Source organism: Ochotona curzoniae, unplaced genomic scaffold (assembly GCF_017591425.1).
Source record: "Ochotona curzoniae isolate NIBS_2020 unplaced genomic scaffold, NIBS_Ocur_1.0 scaffold_4505, whole genome shotgun sequence".
NCBI lineage: Eukaryota > Metazoa > Chordata > Mammalia > Lagomorpha > Ochotonidae > Ochotona > Ochotona curzoniae.
In genome coordinates, this window is record NW_024467118.1 from 32,166,097 (window position 1) to 32,186,180 (window position 20,084).

Here is a 20,084-nt window from a genome sequence, read left to right on the forward strand (position 1 = left end):
GTACCCCTATCCTTCTGAAGTCACAAATTTTGTTTTAGTAAAATTTAATCATCATACATAAACCTAATGAAGTAGCTTTCAGGACACAGCATTTGGCATATCATTTATGACACTGCTTGGGAAGGCTGCAACCCTTATTGAGTGCTTTGGTTCAAGACCTCCTCCTGCTTCCAGTTCCAGCTTGCTGCTAATACACACTCTGACAGGTAGCCAGGTATGCATGGTTCAAGTATCCAGGTCCTTGCCACCCACATGAGACGTCCAGATTGGGCTCCAGGCCTCTTAACATCAGTGAGGTTCAGCCTCAGCTGTTGCAGGTGTTTGGGGGAGAGAGCCAACAAATGACAGTGTGATTGCACTCTTTGTTTCTCTCTGTCTTGTGTGTATGCATGCATCTGCCTCGCAAGTAAGATAGATTTTTTTTTTAATGAACAACTTGCAAAATACCCACCATATCTTGACCATCAGTCTTAGTATTTTTTGAACATGCAGTTTCAAGAAAAAAATAGTTCCTATAATGACACATAGGGGCAAACTAGAATATTTATCCAGTGCACACACAGGATGAACAGAACAACAAAACCCTGAGAGTTTTGCCTACAAGACTGTGGCTCTGTGAGACTGGGTTAGTGGAATATTATTCAGACTTGTCTTTGTGCTGCAATTGGAAAGGCTGAGGAGTTAGTAACATTGATTCTACCCTTTGGGGTGTTGCTATTTACCAGAGTAATCTATAGAATAGCTTTTACAGGGAAAGAAAGGATCTTTGCCTGTTCTTCCATTTCTTTAGAATGGCGTTAGAAGTATTAAGGGAAACATAGTTCTTCCTGTATAAATAAGTTCCATTATGGCATATCTTTTATCTTCATTACACAGAGAAAAACATGCACAATGTTTCAGGTCAATGTTTTGTTTTTCTCATCTTTCTCCTTTTAATCCACTCTGTAGGTTGTGCCCCTTGGACTTCTGAGCTCTGGCTGCCGCATGCAAAACCCCTGATTGATTGGGAGTTAGTGCCCCATACTCCCATTTAATGTCTACACACCATGGGAGGAAGTCAATTGCCTTTTGAGTCATTTCTTCAACCATTTCCTCTTTGAGAAAAGTCACTTATTCATAAAAAGCCAAACCCGAAGCAGCATGCTTCGATGATTCACCTTTACTTTTCATCTGCTTCACAGCTATAGGAAGCACCTATGTATTCTAGGAGATAATGTGGAAATTACCATATGAGAGAAGAGCAGAAAACCATGGCCTAAGACTGAGTATTTTGCTAGAACTAGTGCCTGGGCAGTAAAAGCGAGAGAGGCACAATGAAAGCTCATTGAAGTTACATGCTGTTCTAATGGGAGAAAATTATTAGTTTGCTTAATTTGCTTTACTTGTTAGATTTTTTTCTGTAATTATTGATAAAAATTATTTCTTTTTTCAGTATTGCCTGTCAGGACACCCAACCTTACCATGCAATGTGCTCAAATTCAAATCAACCACCATTATGTTGGACTGTGGCCTAGACATGACTTCCACGCTCAATTTCCTGCCTTTGCCACTTGTTCAAAGGTATGTACAGATGCATCCTGAGACAAAATAAGTTTTAGTTTCCTGAAAAATGCATTAGTGCATTACTGCAGTGATTATCAGTGTTTTGTGTGTTGTCGTAAGTTTGTTTTGTTCACTTAAAATGTTCTTTATGAAAGTACTTTCCCTTAGCTAAGTTGGTGGACAGTGTTTTATTGATTTATTGATTGACTTCTTTATTATAACTTCTGGACTCTATAAAGTGTTCCTGCAACTGCTTGGTGTAACTGAGGTCACGTATATTTCATCTTTCCTGGTAATTCATATAAGAACTGATAGCCAACGGATGAGCCCAAGAATTGAAATTTAGGATCATTTAACTGGCTTTGTAGGCACTTAACATCATAGAGCCTGACACTGCTTTTCAATGGATAACTACAGATTACGTTCATATTAGTCAACTTCAGTTATGCAATGCACCATCCAAATTGCCCAGATCTTTATCTTAAATCACATAGGTTGCTTCAGGCCTACAAGTCAGTACTTTTTACAGTGTTTAAAACCTCATCTTGGGAAATTGACTTCCTAGCTTTCTACTGTCTAGAAGCAGCAATTGTAAGAGAAGTAGCTAACTTTTAGAATCAGATACTCTCATAGTAGCATAATATTAAAAGTGAGAGCAGACGGAAAAGTGCCTAATGCAGATAACTTGACAGCAAACTATATAATGTATCTCAACTCTTCCTGAAAACATTACTGTGCATTGATTATTCACAATCATGATCCTAAGAACTATATAGAAAACTTATAGTCAATCTTTGATTTTTCTAAGATAAAAGATGCAATCAGGTATTGTGGGGATAAGCTCAGGATAATTTCAAATTACATTACATTTAATGCAAAGCTGATGAAATTTGGTTGTAATTATGCCCAGCACTTAGAAATGTATTTACCAACCATAAAAGAGGAGGAAATATTTCTATCATCCATAATTTATTTCTTATCAAAATAGCCTGACACTCTTGTCCATTTCCCCAAAGAACATTTATTCATTTGGTGTTAAGAATCTGCACCTATCTGGGATATAGACATGATAAAAGCACCTTTCTTTCCATCATGGAGCTTGCAGTTGTCAGGCGAGAAACACACTGCCCAATTGAAGCTTTAAATGTACTTGAAATAAATGACTGTATGCAATTGCTGTAAAAAGTGAGATACAAGATACTATTATGGTTTCCAAAGGGGAACCTAACCCTGTGGAACATTGGATTTGCTAAGTAATGAAGACCTAGGAATCAGGTAGATAATCTCAGGGTGTTTTTCCCCTATTAGTTCATGCTCATCATTGCCTAATTCTTTTTTCATAGTCTTAGGATCCATTTCCACCCAGTCCTCTGCTTGTTACTCTTCCTTTACTTTCAGCAGGAAGATATGTTAATATGATGGTTGGCAATCCATATAAATCTTTGTAAAAAGTGTCTCCTCCTGCTCCAGACCAGGGACCTTGGAGAAACACTTATTTATAATGCTCACAGTGTCACTGGCCCTCCTTGTCTCTGTTTTATTTGTATTCATAGCATGTATCATTACCTTATAGTTATTTTATTTCCTGCCTTTTCTTCTCCACTACAAGATAACTGTCAAGAGATAAGAGTTTTGTTTGTTCTCTTCAATACTCCTAGTACCTACAACAGTCTTGGCATATAGTGGTTGCTCAATATGGATTTGTTTTCCAAAAATCATTTTATTTTGTGGCCAGTGCTGTGGTATAGCATGCTAATTCTCCACATGCCTGTGCTGGCATCCCATATGAGTGCCAGTTCTAGTCCTGTCTGCTTCACTTCCTATCCAGCTCCCTGTTGATGGCTTGGAAAAGCAACAGAAGATAGCCCAAGGCCTTGGGCCCCTGGCACCCTTGTGGGCAGCCCAGAAGAAATTCCTGGCTACCATTTTTGGCTCAGCCCAGCTCTGGCTGTTGCAGCCATTTAGAGAATAAGCCAGTGGATGTAAGATCTCTCTCTTTCTCTTTGTCTCTCCCTCTCTTTCTGTTATTCTGATATATATGTGTGTGTATACGTTTATATACACACACATGCACACTGTCTTCTCTGGCTCCCATACTTTTGTACCTTTCCAGAGTCCTTTCACTATTGTAATTAATGAATCAATTATTGTAGCTTACCTTTATTTGGGCCTTTCCATCTTGACTCCTTCATGTTTAATTATAATCAGTCACTTTGAGCCTAAAATTTAAAATTAACTTTTAAAAAAAGTATTTTCTCAACTGTACTTCCACCTTCGTCATTCCTGAACGCTTTCCAGTCTGCTTGCACTGCCATGATGCAACAACTCCCACTAAGGTTCCAAATGGCCTCCATGTCATTAGGTAAGGTGGGCATTGATCCGCTGTTGTTTTACTTGGCAGCAGCACTGGCCCCCATGTTAAAACATTCCTGTTTTTCTTCTGATTCCTCATTTTCTCTTAACCAACTCAACATCATGTTTTAGAATTCATCAATGCTCAGTTCTTTGGCTGTCAGATTCTTTACCAAAAAATGTAATAAGTGCTCAGGGCCTTAAATATTGTCCCCAAGACAAAAGCTTAAGAATGTGTATCTTCGGTTAGTAGTTTTCTGAGTTACATGTTCATGTGTTCAGGTTGCCTGTTCTGTTTCTCTCTTTGGATATACCTTTGGTGTTGCCCTCAAACTTAATATCCGTAGAATGAATTCATGATCAGACTTGGTTCAGAAGAAGAGATCATACCATCCCATACCTGGTTTTCCCTCCAGTTTGCTATCTTGGTGATTGACATTCTGGTCATAAAAAGCTAAAAAGTGGAATTTGGCCTAGTATGCACCTCTCTCCTCCAATATCTTGCCTTCTCAAGGTTCATAATCCAGCACTTCTTAGCACCACTGTAGTCCTTTTCATCTATTATAGGTGTTCCTGCTAAGACCCTCTCTAACTAGTTTCTTCAGTTATGATTTGCCCCATCTGAATCCAGAGTCACCTTTGTATGTAACATAATTTTGAGATTCCCCCAAATTTATAGAAGAGCTACAAGAGTAATCCAAAATTCCCAATGACTGTTACCAATTATCAGCATTTTAACACATTGGCTTTATTATTTCCCCCTTATATTTGAGCACATGATTTTTTTTTTCTGACCTGAGAGTAAAATACAAGCATGATATTTAACCCCCAATATTTGAATATATTTTCTAAGAACAACAGCACATTTTATAGAACCACAGTACTAAAATCAAAATAGAGTTGGACATCAATGCCGTACATTCCTAATCTGTATGTCTAATCCATTGTATTTATCCTGTTTTGCCAGTTCATATTTCACTGAAAATCCCCTTTTGGCAAAAAAAGAAAAATTAAAATTTCTTATTACGATCTCATCCAGACCACACCTTTGATATCTTTTTCATGTCCTCTAATTTAGAGGATTTTCTGAGTCTGTCTTTTATGACCTTGACATTTGAGAGAACAGGGCAGTTTATATAATTTAAGTTTGTCTGATGTTTCTTCACAACTGGGTTTGGTTGAAATATTGTGCCAATAATGGTACATATTGCCCAAAGGCACACAATTTCATTTTCCTCAGAATGTAAAAATATAAATCTAATCTTGTCTCTCACTTTTTAAAATGTTGCACTGGGCAGGTTGTTTGGTGCAGCAGTTAAGTTGGCTCTTGGGATGCCCCCATCCCGTATCAGAGTATCTGGTTCCAATCTTGTCTCCTCTTCCGATCCAGTTTCCTGCTATAGCATGCCCTGTAATGCAGCAGATGATGGCTCAATGGCTCAAATACCTGGATTCCTGCTGTCCAGGATGGAGACCTGGATGGAGTTCTGGGCTCCTGGTTTTGGCCTGGCTCAGCTCCAGCTCTAGCTATTGTGGGCATTTAGGATAGAGTAAACCAGTGGTTGGAAGATCTCTCTCCAAATGTCTACCCTTAAAATCTTAAAAATAAATTTAAGGGGGAAAGAGGTTAATAAACATTTCAGTGGTTTTTCAAGAACTCTCAGGTTAAATGCCAAACTCACAGTGATGTATTAGGCCTTATAGTTACCTCTGTAGTAACTTCTTCCTACTCTTTCTCTTGCTGTTTGTGTCCTTTCAGGGTTTCAAAGACATTTTACCATGTCCTGCGTCACAACAGCCACACACATTGTTGCTTCAGACTGAATAGTCCTTCTCTCCTCCCATTTCAGCTTCCCTCAGCGTTCTTAACAGGAATTTTTTTCCCAGAGCGTTTATGAGTGGAATTCTGGGTAGGAAGGACAAGGAGACTACATTTTAGGCCAAGAGGGGTTCTACAAACTCTTGAAGCTTCATTTGAATAACCTAGTTTGTTTCAGTAACCAGAAGGAATTACTGGGCCTGGCTGTCATCTCATCTGTTCCCTGCAGCTCTTGCCCCTTCCCCATGCCTCTCCCTGATTGTTCCACTGTGCAGATCGCACTCGGCCCCGTCATCCTAACCCTGGAGACGTTTTTATGATGGTTAAGGAATGTTTTGGCCTCTGGTTAAGGAATTTTTTGTGATGCTTTGTACTACTTCAGTGCTTCATTGTTTTTAACTACTTACTCTGTTTATCTGTGTGATTGCTTCACCTGCCTGCCCTCCCTCCTTCCTCAGAAGACAGATGCTTTGCTCCATCATACCACAGCACACAGCTGTGTGCTTCATTCAGACAGATTTGTGAATTAAGGAGTAATGATGAGCATGTCAGTCTCCTGTGCTACTGTGCCAAGCAATGAGGCTTTTCCCTATTTTTATTTTGAAGAGACTTCTTCCATCTTTGTTATTCTGCCACTTCACCGCAAACTGACAAAAGTGTCCTTTCTGTGGCAACCCAGAGTGCCTTCTGTTTACCTACTGTACCTCTTATTTTGTTCTTTTGCAATTTACTCTCACTATAGTAAATTGCAAACTTCTCAAACATAGGATTGTTTATTTACCATCATTCCAACACTTTGTTTACAGCAATAAGCTTTCATAGATATTTTTGCATGAGTAAGTGTTCTCTACCTCTTTATTATTTTCTGGTTACATAAGCAATGCATTTCATAGCAGGAAATTGTAAAAGTAAACTACAAAGAAAAAAGTAAGTTACTTATGTTCAGTCCATGTTTCACTATTTTTCAAGTGAAAAAGTAGGCAACAGTAGGCAATAGTGCCTTAATCATTTATTTTCTTACAGAATAATTTATTGTTTCCAGAAGAATCACTAAAAATTTTGTTTACGTATTTTGACTTGACTAATGTTTAAATATCTACTGCTTGCTATGAAATTTTTATAAAACAATGGATGCAAAGATGTGTGTATCTGTAGTTATTTCTCTAATAACTTCAAATATTTTATTAGAGCAGATCTCTATGGCAAGATCTGTGTCTCCTTATATACAGAAAACAGGCAAAGTTCATAATTGTTGAGGGGCCCAGTATGATGCCATAGCAGGCTTAGCCTCTGTCTGTGGCACCGGAATCCCTTATGGGTGCCAGTTCTAGTCACAGCTGATCTAATTCCAGTCCAACTCCTGCTAATAGTGTACTATTTATGATTAATTCGTTAAAGTTTTAGTATTTATGATTCATTCATTTAGCAGGTAGTTTCCCACTATTTTCATTTCAGTACCGAGCCGTGTCCCTTTGCTGTTGAGGGACATATAGTGTGGCCCTTTATCTTTGGAGCATCCCTAAACGTGCAAGATTCCAAAATCCACCAGAAAGTTCAGATTCTGAAACATTTCAGATTTCAGACTTTAAGGAGTGTATGCCCAACCAGTAAAGTCTAAATATTCTTTAGAAGTTCCAGTACTCCAAAATCCAGAAAACTCCAACATTTAGGCTTTTCGGGCCCCAAATATTTAAGAAAAATGTTATTCAACTGGTACTATTAGAGCTTTCCTTTGAACGTTTAGTTCCATCCACTAGTAATTTTGTTAAAAAAAAAAATAGGCTTTCACAGCTGCAGTCTCTAAAAAGTGTGCTTTTTAAGAGTTATTTTCTGATAAGTAACATACTATTTCTAATCATGTGTTCAGTGCAGCTAACTGTGTCATCTAATTGGTGACTATTTGGTGGAGAACCAAGTGCACGTCCTTTATCTAGTTCTCTTTGGAGACGGACATGGGTATTTACAACCTTGTTTAGAGAGTTAGCATGCGTGAAATGAGAACACTGTCCATGTTGTCTTGTCATTACACTCTTATATTATAATACTTTTTAAAATCTGATCTGATCCCAGATACATTTTTTCCAGATGATTCACAAATGGCTGTGAAATGAGATGGGAATTAAAATGGCTAATGGTAACAAAATGTTCTTCTAAGAACTTAGAGCCGGAAACTCCCAAGGTTTAAAAAAAAAAGTTGGTCAGATATAATTTATGCCAACCAAATGTGATTCTCCCAGTTGTGATTTTCATTCTCAAATATGAAGTACACAGCTCTGAAATAGTTAATGAGTCTCAGTGTTATGTGGAAATCCATTGCACTTACATTTTTGTAACTGTTCTTTGTGTTTGGAATGAATGAATGAATTTCAATAATTCAATGTGTTTTATTCAAGTTTTTAACCTTTCCTAGATAATACTCACATGTTTGTGTTTGTGGCTGTGTACAAAGCAGAGGATGGGGGGACCATATGGTTAGCTAGTTTCTGATTGTAGTGTATTTTTAAGGTCATGCCATGCCTTTATTTGTCCTTACTTTCATTTAACAGATTTAGTTTTGTGGTGAGGCCTGAAATCCTTAACTTAGATGCCTGATGTGCTTTTCTCTTTATACAGCTTCTTGGTGTTTAAGTTTCCACCATTTTACCAGCATATGTTGTTTTGTCTCTGAATATTCGCATTCTCAGATTCCACTCTCATTTTTTCTGGTCAACTAGTGATTAATACATAGTTACATCCCAGTGTAACTAGAGGTAAAGGATTTTTGAAAGTCTTTTTCATATAACATATGTGTGGAATTAACCTAATTTTCTAGAATGTATTTATTTAGATATAATGTCATTTTAGAACATTTGAGAAAAGCTGTTTTATTTTCCAAGGTAGAAAACTTAAGCCACAGGTCACAAATTCCTACTCTACTTGCTAATAGAAAATCTGGAATACGAATTTTACTAGAATTTAGAGCTACATGTTCATAGTAAAATCTGTTAGGTGGTAAGCTTCCCAGAAGGTAAACAAATTCCATCTTCTCTTCTATGATAAAATATCACCCATTATACACTCCCCACAGGATTGTCCTCAAACACCAAATTTTTGAAAAGTGGGGCGGGGGGAATTACAGTGATGATGAACTCTGAAATGCTCTAGTGTCTCATCCTCTTTCTTTCTTATTCTGCGTAGCATTCTCCTAGTCTGCCCAAGTTTGTTCTACACTATATGCCCTTCCAATATTCCTTTATCATGTTCCTTTCCAATATTCCTCTAAACTTGGTACAATATGACTGTTTCTCATCTTTATTGATTGATATTTTGGGTATCATTGCAATGAATTTCATACTGTTTTTGAACTTTATGGAGACAGTTTAGTTACCGTGAAATCACTGAAGCCTATAATCTGTTACAATTTCATGTCTTGTTTTTCAGTCCCAGGCTATCTAATCTTCCTTGCTGGTCCCTGAAGGATGGAAATGCTTTCTTAGACAAGGTATGGTCCAAGACAGAAAATGGAGACCTATCTGCACCCAGTGGAAAGCTCTTGTCATACTAGTACCACCCTGTAAAACCCTAAAAAATACCTTCCAAGACCCATGCTACTCTTCTGTGCTTGGCAGTTACTGGTTTCATGTACCTTTTAGGGAGTCCAATGATCAGTTGAGATCCAGTATGTACAGAATTCTGAACACTTCTGCAGATACTATTTAATGTCACCAGAGAGCTCTCATTGTTTCTAGAATCCAAAGGGAATTTCAAGCATGATCCTTATTTGAGAGTCCTCTGGTTCAATTTGAGGTGGGTATTGACTGATAGAAAGAATACTGTACCTCAAAGGGAACTGAAATTCTCAAGAATGAGAGTTCCTTGTTAAGAGAGGGAGACAGAGGCAATTTCCCTTTGCTGGTTTATTCCCTAAATGTCTAGGGAAGAGCTCTGCCAAAGGCAGGAGCTAGGAGCTCAGTCCTAAAGCTTCCACATTGATGGGCAGGACCCAGCTACATGGCACATGCTCTTCTGTCTGTCAGGATACCCATTATCAAAAAGCTTACTGGGGCCCCACAGCTGGGACTTGAACCCAACTACTGTAGTATAATAGGAACGGATCTTAACTGCTAAGCTAAATGCTTGTGGTAAGTATCAGAGCTTCCAGATGCTTTTATCATAGGTCAACTCAGGTAGGGCTTTATAAAAAGTTTGAGTCTCCTTTAATGACAGAGGCAATGAAAGATTGTGGGAAAGTAGTTTCATTGTCAAGTGATGCCTCTGACCACTCCAGGTTAATTTTCCCAAAAATGGGTTTTTCAAAGGGGAGGAAGGGATGACTTCAGGTGACTTTGAGGCTATTACCTGTGATCCTATTCCAACCTTCCCTAATAGCCTAGAATGAACACTCTTTACAGATTTTAGTGGGGAAACATTCTAAGAATCTAAGATGTGGAATCCTATTATGGCTTTAATTACTGAATAATATAAAGTAAATCTCTTAAGTTACTTTCTCCAAGACTATGGAGTTGTTGACAAGAGGTTATGTATTGTCAAACTCCACAAAAGAACATTAAAAAATACAGTCAAACTTTGTACTTTAAAAGATGTGCATTAAAGAAGCAGGAACCTGGCCTAGAAAGCCTGTATTTCATGTTGGAACTGTGGCCTCTCCTCCAGCTTCCTGCTGCTGTAGATCCTGGGAGGCAGTAGTGACATGTAGTTGTCCTCAATGTGGGAAATTTGGATTGAGGTCCTGGCTCCCAACTTCATCCCTAGATAAGCACCAACCCATTGCAGGGAACGAAGGGGTAAACAGCCAGACGAGAATCTCTGCCTCTCATTCAGAGATACGGGAAGATTAAAAACCCCAAGGATCATCCAGCCACTTCTTAGGCCTACAAGTCATTGTTACTCTTTATTTCACAAAAGAAAAACCAAGTGAATTGAAAGGTTCTTAAAAATGATTCATCTGAATAGCATTTTCTTGTGGCAGATTAGTAGTAAAGGGGTATGCTTTTTCACAGAATTAATTCCTGTAACCGCACCCCAACCTCCAGTGCAAGCCAAATACGTAATCTAAAACCAGGTTTGTTCATAGTTGGCTGAAAAATTATGTGACATTCAGGAACCTGTATACCTGATTTCAGCCGGAGTTTCGTGCTGGCTATAAATCACTGTTCCCAGAGAGAGGCTCAGAGGCATCCCATTACCAGTGCATTGTGAGTGAAATGACTTGCATGTGTATATGGGACTATTTCATTAGAAAGGAGTGGTGAATAAAATATAGTGACATTGTAAGTGTTTGGAATGGCAAATATGTTTCTGCATACCGGGAAGGGTGAGAGCCTCAGAGGAGACTTCATTGTATGACCTGCTGTGATATGTAGCATTATGAGGAAGGAGTTTACCAAGTCTATTTAATACTAGGCAACGCTTTGAAATTTCCCTTGAATTGTCTTTAATCACATTTAATGTCATTCTAAAGGAATTGCAATCCTCTGGCATGAAAAGGTATGTGCTTCTTTGTTTTTAGCTGCAGGCATATTGTTATTAATAAGTGTTTTCCACTTTTTGGATTAGCTAGGACTGATTTAGCAATAATATTTGTATAATTTTTGTTTTATTTTTTAATATTGCTTCCATAGTTGAGAGGGATGCACACTCATATGGGCTTCCGATTAGGGTGAAGAGGGTCAGGGTATGGAGGAAGGTGGGTGAGATAAATGGTTCCGTTTTTGTTGTTTGTTTGTTTGTTTTCCTCCTGTGTCTTCACAGGAGGAAAAGTGGAGGGCTGTTCCTTGCTATCAAACTACACAGCTTGTGGAGATGGGATTTGGTCATTTGGTGATGCCTTAGAAACCCCAATGTGGGGAATAGAGCTCTGAGAATGTTATTTGAGTAGTTTCAATAGTTCTCAACTATTGTTGGCTTCTTTGCTCAAGGGTTGAGAAAAATCTTTTCAATGTCTCTTGGTTGACAAGAGTCCACCTTAGCGCATCCACAGATCCTGGAATGTGCTGCAAAGCTTGGGCAGGAGAATTGTACAACCTGTACTGCTTTCCACCCTCTGAGGCAGTTGACTTGATGTCCCCTGCTGGCCTGGATGAGCTGGCTGTCATGTCTCCCATATGCATCTGGACATGCTCTCCACTGCACAGGCATCAGCAACTGAAGAGGCCCTGTCTCGATACAAAGTCACACATTCTGTGATTTTTACCTGTGGCTGGGGTTTGAGTCCAGCAGTCTGACTGGGGAATTCCTCAAGAAACCTTGCCTGGAGTGACCTCAGACTTGACTTGTATACACCAGTGTAGACTCAGATGCAGTCTGTCCCTTGTACCAGGCAACTCATATGCCAGTGGACGCTGCTGCTTGGTCAGTTCCACCCTAACCCAATCTCTCACATGAACCAACGGGTACCACAGCCCATCCCAGCCAGCCTATCACAGATCTGATTCTCATACATACCAGCAGGTGCCACAGCATAGTCAGGATGACTCCCCACCAGGCCCACACCTAGCTCGGTTTTTGTGCATGCCAGCTCATGCTGCAGCCTAGCCCAAACCAACCCACATTCCATCCAGCTCTCATGCACACCCATGGGTGCTATGGTTTAGCTCAGCCCATCCAGCCCCCAGACCTGGCCTTCACAAATGCTGACAGGTGCCACTAAGTAGTTCAGCCTGGCTCATTCCTAGCACTGGTTCTCTTGCTCACCAGTGGTAGGTACAGCCTAGCAGGGGAATGCCTGCCAATCCCCTGCCAAACTTGCATCCAGCCCCAAATCTTACACCTGCCAAGGGACACTGTCGTCAAGCCTTACATGATTCACCCAGTCCTGGCACTTGCCAGCTGGTGTTGCAGTCTAAACCAGCCTGGCCTACCCTCAGACACGTTCTACATATCAGCCAACAGGTGCTAGAGCGCAGGCCAGCCCAGCCTGCTCCCAACCCTGCCTCTCATGCTCCTGAGTGGGAGCTGTGGTTCAGGGAGGTTGTTCCCCAAGCTTCCCTACAAGGCTCATTCCCAGACCCAGATCTCACTCATGCCAGCAGGTACCATACCCCTGCTTGGCATGGACTGCTCTCAGTCTTGGACTTTGCATATGTGGACAGGCACTGCATCCTGCCCCAATCTGGCGGCCTCCCAGCCCCAGTTCCCTGAATGCCAATGAATTTTGTGGTACAGCCTGGTATGGCCCATCACCACTCCCAGCTCTCATGCAAACCATCACGTGATGCAGAGCCCTCTGTGCCCACTGATACTAGTCCCTTGCAAAATCTGCCCCTGGAATCAGTTCTTTCCCTGTGGGTACTGCAACCTACCCAACCAGGCATGCCCCTAACCTCAGCTTTCACATGCACTGGTAGGCACTGCTGCTTAGTCCTGCCCAAGTTTCCCACATTGGTGGGTTGCATTCGCCTAACCCAGACATGGCCCCTCCAACCTTCCTGGCTCAGTGTCTTTGCCTACCTGCAAGTGCAATAGCCCAAACCATTTAAGACCCCAGAAGTCATTCCTCCTGGTCAGACATGCCTTCAGCAAAACCCACTCTTAACATGTCCCCAGACTGTCTTCCCCAAGCAATCTGCACATTCCCTTCCCCCAACCCGTAGTGGTGTGCAGTATGCCCAGGGGCCAGGGTAATGTGTCCCAGCCCAGCATTTCCCATCTTCTGACATGCTGTGCTATTCAAAGTTCCCCCACATAACTTAATTTTTTTAAAAGGAGTAGAATAGAATAGGCAACTAGGCTGGCACACTGGTATAGTTAACATTGATTTGGTATTACCTAGATCCAGAATGCCCACCAGTTGTTGGCTGCTTTTCACCTGGCAGTAGAACACTTGCCAAGGTACAAAACAACCTACTCGGCTTCCTACATAATGTGCTAGCAATGCTGTTATAAGGAGTGAAACCAGAATATGCAGTGGAAGACAAAAGAAAGAAATATTCTATTGAGAGTCTTCTGTGTGAAACTTATAAAAATAAAAAAAAAACAATAACATAGTTGATGCCCTATTTTCAGGTAAAAATTGAGAGTAAAATCATTCAAATTCTGCTTATAAAAATGCAGATACATGCACATAGAAATGTGTGTTCAATGACTCACTGAAGCACAATAGAGTAAAATTATAACAGTATTTTTCCCTTCCTGAAAAAAGAAAACTGTTGACCAAATTCTGCCCTTTACTGATTGCTCTGTAATGTCATAGATGGCTCTCAGCTGACTGTACAAAAAATCCACCCTGGACTTTAAAGTGTCCACTAGAGAAAGAAGCAATTCCAGTGGCCTTCTAGAGTTATTTCAAAGCAACTGTTTGTGACCCACTGATGTGTTTTGGACCTTTCTGTTTCACTGCACTAAGTCATAATTCAAGCTGACATTCTCCTATGTGGCTTAGCTTGAGAATTTTTTTCTTGAAGTTGTACTAACTGCAATGGTTGGTCTGTGGATTTTCCATATCTCTTGCTTCACTGCTCAATAGGACAACTCTGAGATGTATGTTTGGTGCTTGTGTCCCTTTTATTGCCCCAAGCATTATGTAGCTCAGTAATATGTCCATCAGTAGCCGCCTTTTTTTTTAAGATTTATTTTTATTACAAAGTCAGATATACAGAGAGGAGGAGAGATAGAGAAGAAGATCTTCCATCCAGTGATTCATTCCCCCAGTGGCCGCAATGGCCAGCACTGAGTCAATCCAAAGCCAGGAGCCACAAGCTTCTTCTGGGTCTCCCACATGGATTAGAACCTGGATTAGAACCTGCAGCCATATGGGATCCTGGCGCATTCGAGGCAAGGACTTTAGCCATGAGAACAGCACACCGGGCCCCAGTAGCCACCTTTCTTTCCACTTACCACTTTCTCATCACTCCTCCTAAATGATTTGTTCATGCCTGTGACTCCTAAATTGATTGCATTGGAACCAGCTCCAGTTTTATTTATTAGAAGTTCATCCCCATTTTCTGATCCTTAGATTATAGATAGGGCCTGAGGATCTTAAGTGTTCATAGGTAATTCTAATGTTGCTGTTATGGCCTACATATAAGTTGTCTGAATGCCAGTGCATCATGGACTATAGATGTCCATGCATAGTTTCATGGAAGAACGATGTCTTAAATCTGTTACCAACCAATGTTTATATCCTCAATAAACCTCTGAACCTATCTGAGCCTAAATAAGAGACCATTAACCTAAATAACCTGCAACTCACCCTCAACTCTGGCAACATGTGACTCATGTGACTCTTCGTGAAAAATTTGGCTTGAAGATTGTATTTCTTTGGTATAACAGCTGTTGAATATATCTTCCTAGTATTTTTTTTTTCTTCTAGGAACTAAAGGAGTGCTCAGGTCATGTGTTTGTGGACTCTGTGCCTGAATTCTGCTTACCAGAGGTAAGAGTGAGGAGAATCTGCTTATAGAAACAAAGCAAAGCATACTGTACTAATCTCACAAAATGAAGTTTTGTATAATCTCAAAAATGAAGTCAAGAAATAATCTTAAAGGAGCTTAATTTCTACTTTTCAAATTGAAGTTAATCTGTTAAACCAACCACTTTGTACAGCTAGAATAGGACTACTTAGCTTTTTTATTGCTGTAAATCATTTCATTTATTCACTTCATACTTGTAGTTCTTTCTGTAACCTCTAGTAATACTTCTTCCAAGGCATGATTTTGAGCAAGGCAAGGAAGTAACTCAGTCTGTTCACTTTTTTTTTTTAAGATTTATTTTTATTACTTTTTTTTTAATTGGAAAGGCAGATATACAGAGAGGAGAGACAGAGAGGAAGATCTTCCATCCGATGATTCACTCCCCAAGTGAGCGCAACGGCCAATACTATGCCGATCCGAAGCCAGGAGCCTCTTCCGGGTCTCCCACGCAGGTGCAGGGTCCCAAAGCTTTGGGCTGTCCTCGACTGCCTTCCCGGGCCACAGGCAGGGAGCTGGAAGGGAAGCGGGGCTGCTGGGATAGAACCGGTGTCCATATGGGATTCCGGGCGTGCAAGGTGAAGACCTTAACAACTTGCGCCACTGCGCCGGGCCCTGTTCACTTTTTTTTTAGTTACGCCTTTGTGCATAAAATTAGCCTTATTTTCCTTAGTTTTCTTTTCATTGGACAATTGTGAATTGCTATTATTCAACCAACACAAGTAAATAAATTCATGCTGATTTGAAAATCATATTAAATATTACTTCAAATTCATGAGTTCTGAACTGTGCCATTGAATATCTGTTGCTTACATATTATTATCACAGAGACTTGTTAGGATTTGGGGCCAGTGTCACTGAGATCAGTTTCCATTAGTTACAAAGGCTGCTAATCTAAGCTGACAGCATAATCCTCAGAGCAGCCTCGCTGGGATTTTCAACAGAGGTGAATAGCGGGGAAGCCAGGGGGTTACCCAGGGTTCCTATGGAAATTAGTGCCCAGTGAATTACAGTGCCTGTAGAAAATGCTTTCACATCCTAGGGCCAGAAAGTAAAACAAATTTGAAGTGCAGTTTTTCTCATTTTTGTCATCTCTTCCTACCTGTCTTTTCATATCTTTACCTTGTTTAATGCTCTGTAGATAATTTTTATCTCTTTTAAGTATGGTTTTGTGCCCTTTAGAGGTTCCAGAGTAAAAGAGAAGAGGAAAATAACCTTGAAAGCATATGGTAATTGAGCTGCAGGAAGGGAAGACAATTTGAGGTGGAATAATAAAATGAAAGGTGAAGGTAGAAAGTTACCAAGAATCCTGGGCTCTCCCTCTCTGCTATTAAAATCTCTTGTCACCCTCATTTGTCACTTAGGAACTGGGGGCAATTCCCCATCTGCTCAGATTCCTAATCCCAGGTGCTACATTTGTTTTCAGTTCACCACATATGGTGCTGACTACTAAAACTTTCAGTTCATGGACAATGTAGAATTTGAGAATTGATGCTCATGACTTTCTGACTTGCTCTGTAGTACTACCTTTAAGTTAGTGTTTCACAGTTTACCTAAGCTAAAGGATTGTTGATGTATTTAGGGTCCTGGAATCCTAGGAGTTTTCTAGCACGATTTTATGGCATGTAAAACTAACAGTCTTTATTTTAAACTAGAACCAGCCTATTGTATCCAAGAAAGGGAGAGTAACTGAGACCGGTGAGAGGCATTCACCAGAATGTACTCTTCCCTGACTTGCTTGTGAACCAGGCACGTCTAATCCCAGCCCTTGAGCAATTGATCCTCTACAACGATCATTTATTGTCCTTGAAGTCTCACCATAGACTCTTCATGTGGTATATAGCACAGAACAGTGAACAGCCAATAAATTATGCTCATTTTGACTCAGCACAGTCTGTGACAAGGCTATACACAAAAGTTTTAAAAGTTAAAATAATCTTTATTCAATTCCATTGAGTGAAAGTAGATAAATCAGTCTAAATGTGAATATATAAATTACATTTGGTGTTGGGTTTATTTCTCAGGAAAAATGTTTATGTAAGCATTGTTTACACACACATACACATTTAGTTTTCTTCCAGTTTCCCTCTCCAAATTTCTTATAAGTCTATGATCTGACTTTTGAAGAGAAATTTAGAATTTTATCAGCCAGGGTTTTTACCCATGAGACAAGGGGATGACTTTTAAACTTAATTATTGCTTCAGCTGTCCTATTTTTTTTTAATTCCCTTATTTATTTAAAAATGATTCTGGAAGGTAGCACCAGCAGATGACTGCATGGTCCTTCATCCTGAGGAAACTGTCTTGCAAGCACAGCGCACACCATGGAATTAAGGATTTTAGAAGTTGTCTCTCAGCTGTCCTTAGGTGTGTTATTCACATAGATGTCATGAACCTAGCAGTCAGTAGCTTATGCCCCCTCTACACACATGCCTTTCTTGAAAGTTGATGCTGCTGTGGCAGCTTTGTTAAGATACTTCATGTGTAAAGTTACCCAGCCAGAAAATATCCACAGCCAAAATGGCATATTGCCTCTTCTCATTTCCTTATGTCACAGGCACCATTCGTACTTCCTGTCTGTGGGGGGACATGTTAGCTGAGCAACCTATTATCCTGTCCAAAGCACCTCAACTTGATATGCTTTTTTTTTAGTTTTGAATTTTATGGTACAATTATGTAGGGTCTGGGATCCCCCCCTCTCGCATATGCTGCTTCTTAGCACACGGTATAACTTCCCAGGATCATCCTCTCCATGAGAGAGCTCAGAAAGTGATGGGATCGTTGCACGGTTTTGTACTTTTCCCCCACAGGAAGCATTGCTTGTTAAGCTGCATTCGTTCAGCACCACAGCCCCAGGCCTGTCCTGTCTGCTTGCTGGCTACCCCAGGTACCAGAAGTGGAGGGAAGCCACTCAGGACAAAGGACTCCGGTGGGGGCTAACCCTCACAAGAGGGATACTCCTGAAGCACTCTGAGGGGTCTGTGCAGGAAGGGAGGCCATCTGGATAAATCAGGAAGTGTCAACCCATAACAGACAACTGACTTAAATTTAGGCAGGGGAGCAGGGGAAGAAATTCCCTTCTTTCTTTCCATGAAGTTTACCAAACTGGGATAGTATATTTCCCTTACCTACTAATCTGTTGTTTGGTTTTTTTGTTTGTTTGCTTTTCCATTTCATATGACTGACTGAAAGGGAAGGCTGGGGATTAAAATTAGGATAGATTGTGAGAATATAGTTTCTGTATGACTCTGCCAGTGCTATTGTGTATGCAAGTGTTTTGGTTTTAGTGGTTTTCTATCCAGGAGTAGCAGTCAAAAGCTGCCTGCAAGAAAAAAGGCCAGCTGCCTGTGGGTTGGGCTTCAGAGGAGCTGATTTCTGCACACCGTCTCACCTGTTCTCATTCCTCAGGAACAATGGTGTATTACGTTCTGTTGTTCCCGCTAAGCTTGCATTGTACTCACTCTGCTTCCAGTTACCTGATCTTGCATGCCAGGAAGTACCACTGCTGTGTCCCGTTAGCATGTGTCACTCAGAACTCTCATTAGAACTCAGAGCGCTGCTGGTGAACCAGCTCCCTTCTCATCAGCCATCCTGCTCTGCTACTTAATGTCAGTATTAAAAAGCATCTTAAAATGCGAGGACGAAAAGGTTGAGGCCAACGCATCATTATTCTGTAGTACAAAAACTTATTTCTCATCATCCTGACAACATCATTTTTCAGTTGCATCCTGTTGATCTGTGTGCCCTGAACAGATTCGTATCATTCTTTTCCAGACGGAGCTAATAGACCTGTCGACGGTAGATGTGATTCTCATCTCTAACTATCACTGCATGATGGCGCTGCCCTACATCACCGAGCACACAGGATTCACAGGCACGGTGTACGCCACAGAGCCCACTCTGCAGATCGGCAGGTGAGAGTGCCTCCTCTTAGCCCATTGGGCTGTGGCTGCAGGGCTCCTCCTCCCGTGGAGACTGTAGAGTAGATGATGCCAGAGTGACTGGTACTTCTGAGCAAGTAATCCTCTAGATAAAGGAGTAGTCACTAAATGTGTAGAGGTTGATGATGCATGTAGTCTTTGCTTTTTTTTTTTTTTCCATAACCTGGAAGATGTTCTCAGGGACAGCTCCCCTGTGCAAATGCTAATTAAGGGAGGTAATATTTAGCAACTTGCCACAGACGTGCAAGGCAAAGAACTTCAAAGAGAAAAAGCAAAGCATATTAAATAAGAAAAAAATAAATTTTATCACTTTACTTTCAAAACTTCATCCCCCTTTCATGAGTCACTGCAGACTATCAATAGAGACACCCTGAAAAAAAAAAACAAAAAAAGAAAAAACACGATGGGTGAGTAATTAGATAAATTGTCCCTGACATTTTTTAAAAACAGTGATTCTATATTTTGGGAGGAAATTTTCTTCGCTTGATTTTTTTTTTTTCCATTTGAAAGAAATGTAGCAGAAATATGAAAATTGTGCATTTTTATGCAGTACTATGTGATGTTTCTAACATGTAATCAAAATAAATATTCTTTCAAGCATTCAATATGTATTTACAGTGAAAACATCCCAAAATCTTGCCTTCCAGTACCTTTATAAAGAAATATGCAATATGTATTTCATCCTCCTATAATAGAATCCCCATGCATCTTATTCCTATTTTACTGTGAGTATTTCCACATTTTAAAAATATTTCTTTGGGAAGCAGAGAGAGATCTCCAATATGCTGTTCATTCCCACCAAGTGCCAGTGCTGGGCCAAGCCAAAGCAAGGAGCCCGTGGCTCAGTCCTTGTCTCCCTTACAGGTGGTGAGGACTCGTGTCCTCAGGCCACAACTTGCTGTCTCCCAGAGCGTGTATTAGCAGGAACTTGGAATTAGATGTAGAACCAGAACTCCAACCTAGCTACCCTGACATAGGATGTGGGCCTCCTGGGCCCCCCAAGCAGCTGCTTTTTATTTTTTG

General features: G+C 40.4%; 1 protein-coding gene across 1 annotated transcript in view; it reads left to right on the plus strand.

Annotated features, from left to right (window-relative positions):
* Positions 1–20,084, plus strand: part of INTS9 (integrator complex subunit 9) — a 108,401-nt gene that overhangs the window by 40,309 nt on the left and 48,008 nt on the right. The window contains exons 2-5 of the mRNA XM_040966466.1: positions 1,433–1,560; positions 9,134–9,194; positions 15,024–15,086; positions 18,895–19,034. Of these exons, the coding sequence (XP_040822400.1) occupies positions 1,433–1,560; positions 9,134–9,194; positions 15,024–15,086; positions 18,895–19,034 (392 nt within the window). The remainder of the gene's footprint in view (positions 1–1,432; positions 1,561–9,133; positions 9,195–15,023; positions 15,087–18,894; positions 19,035–20,084) is intronic.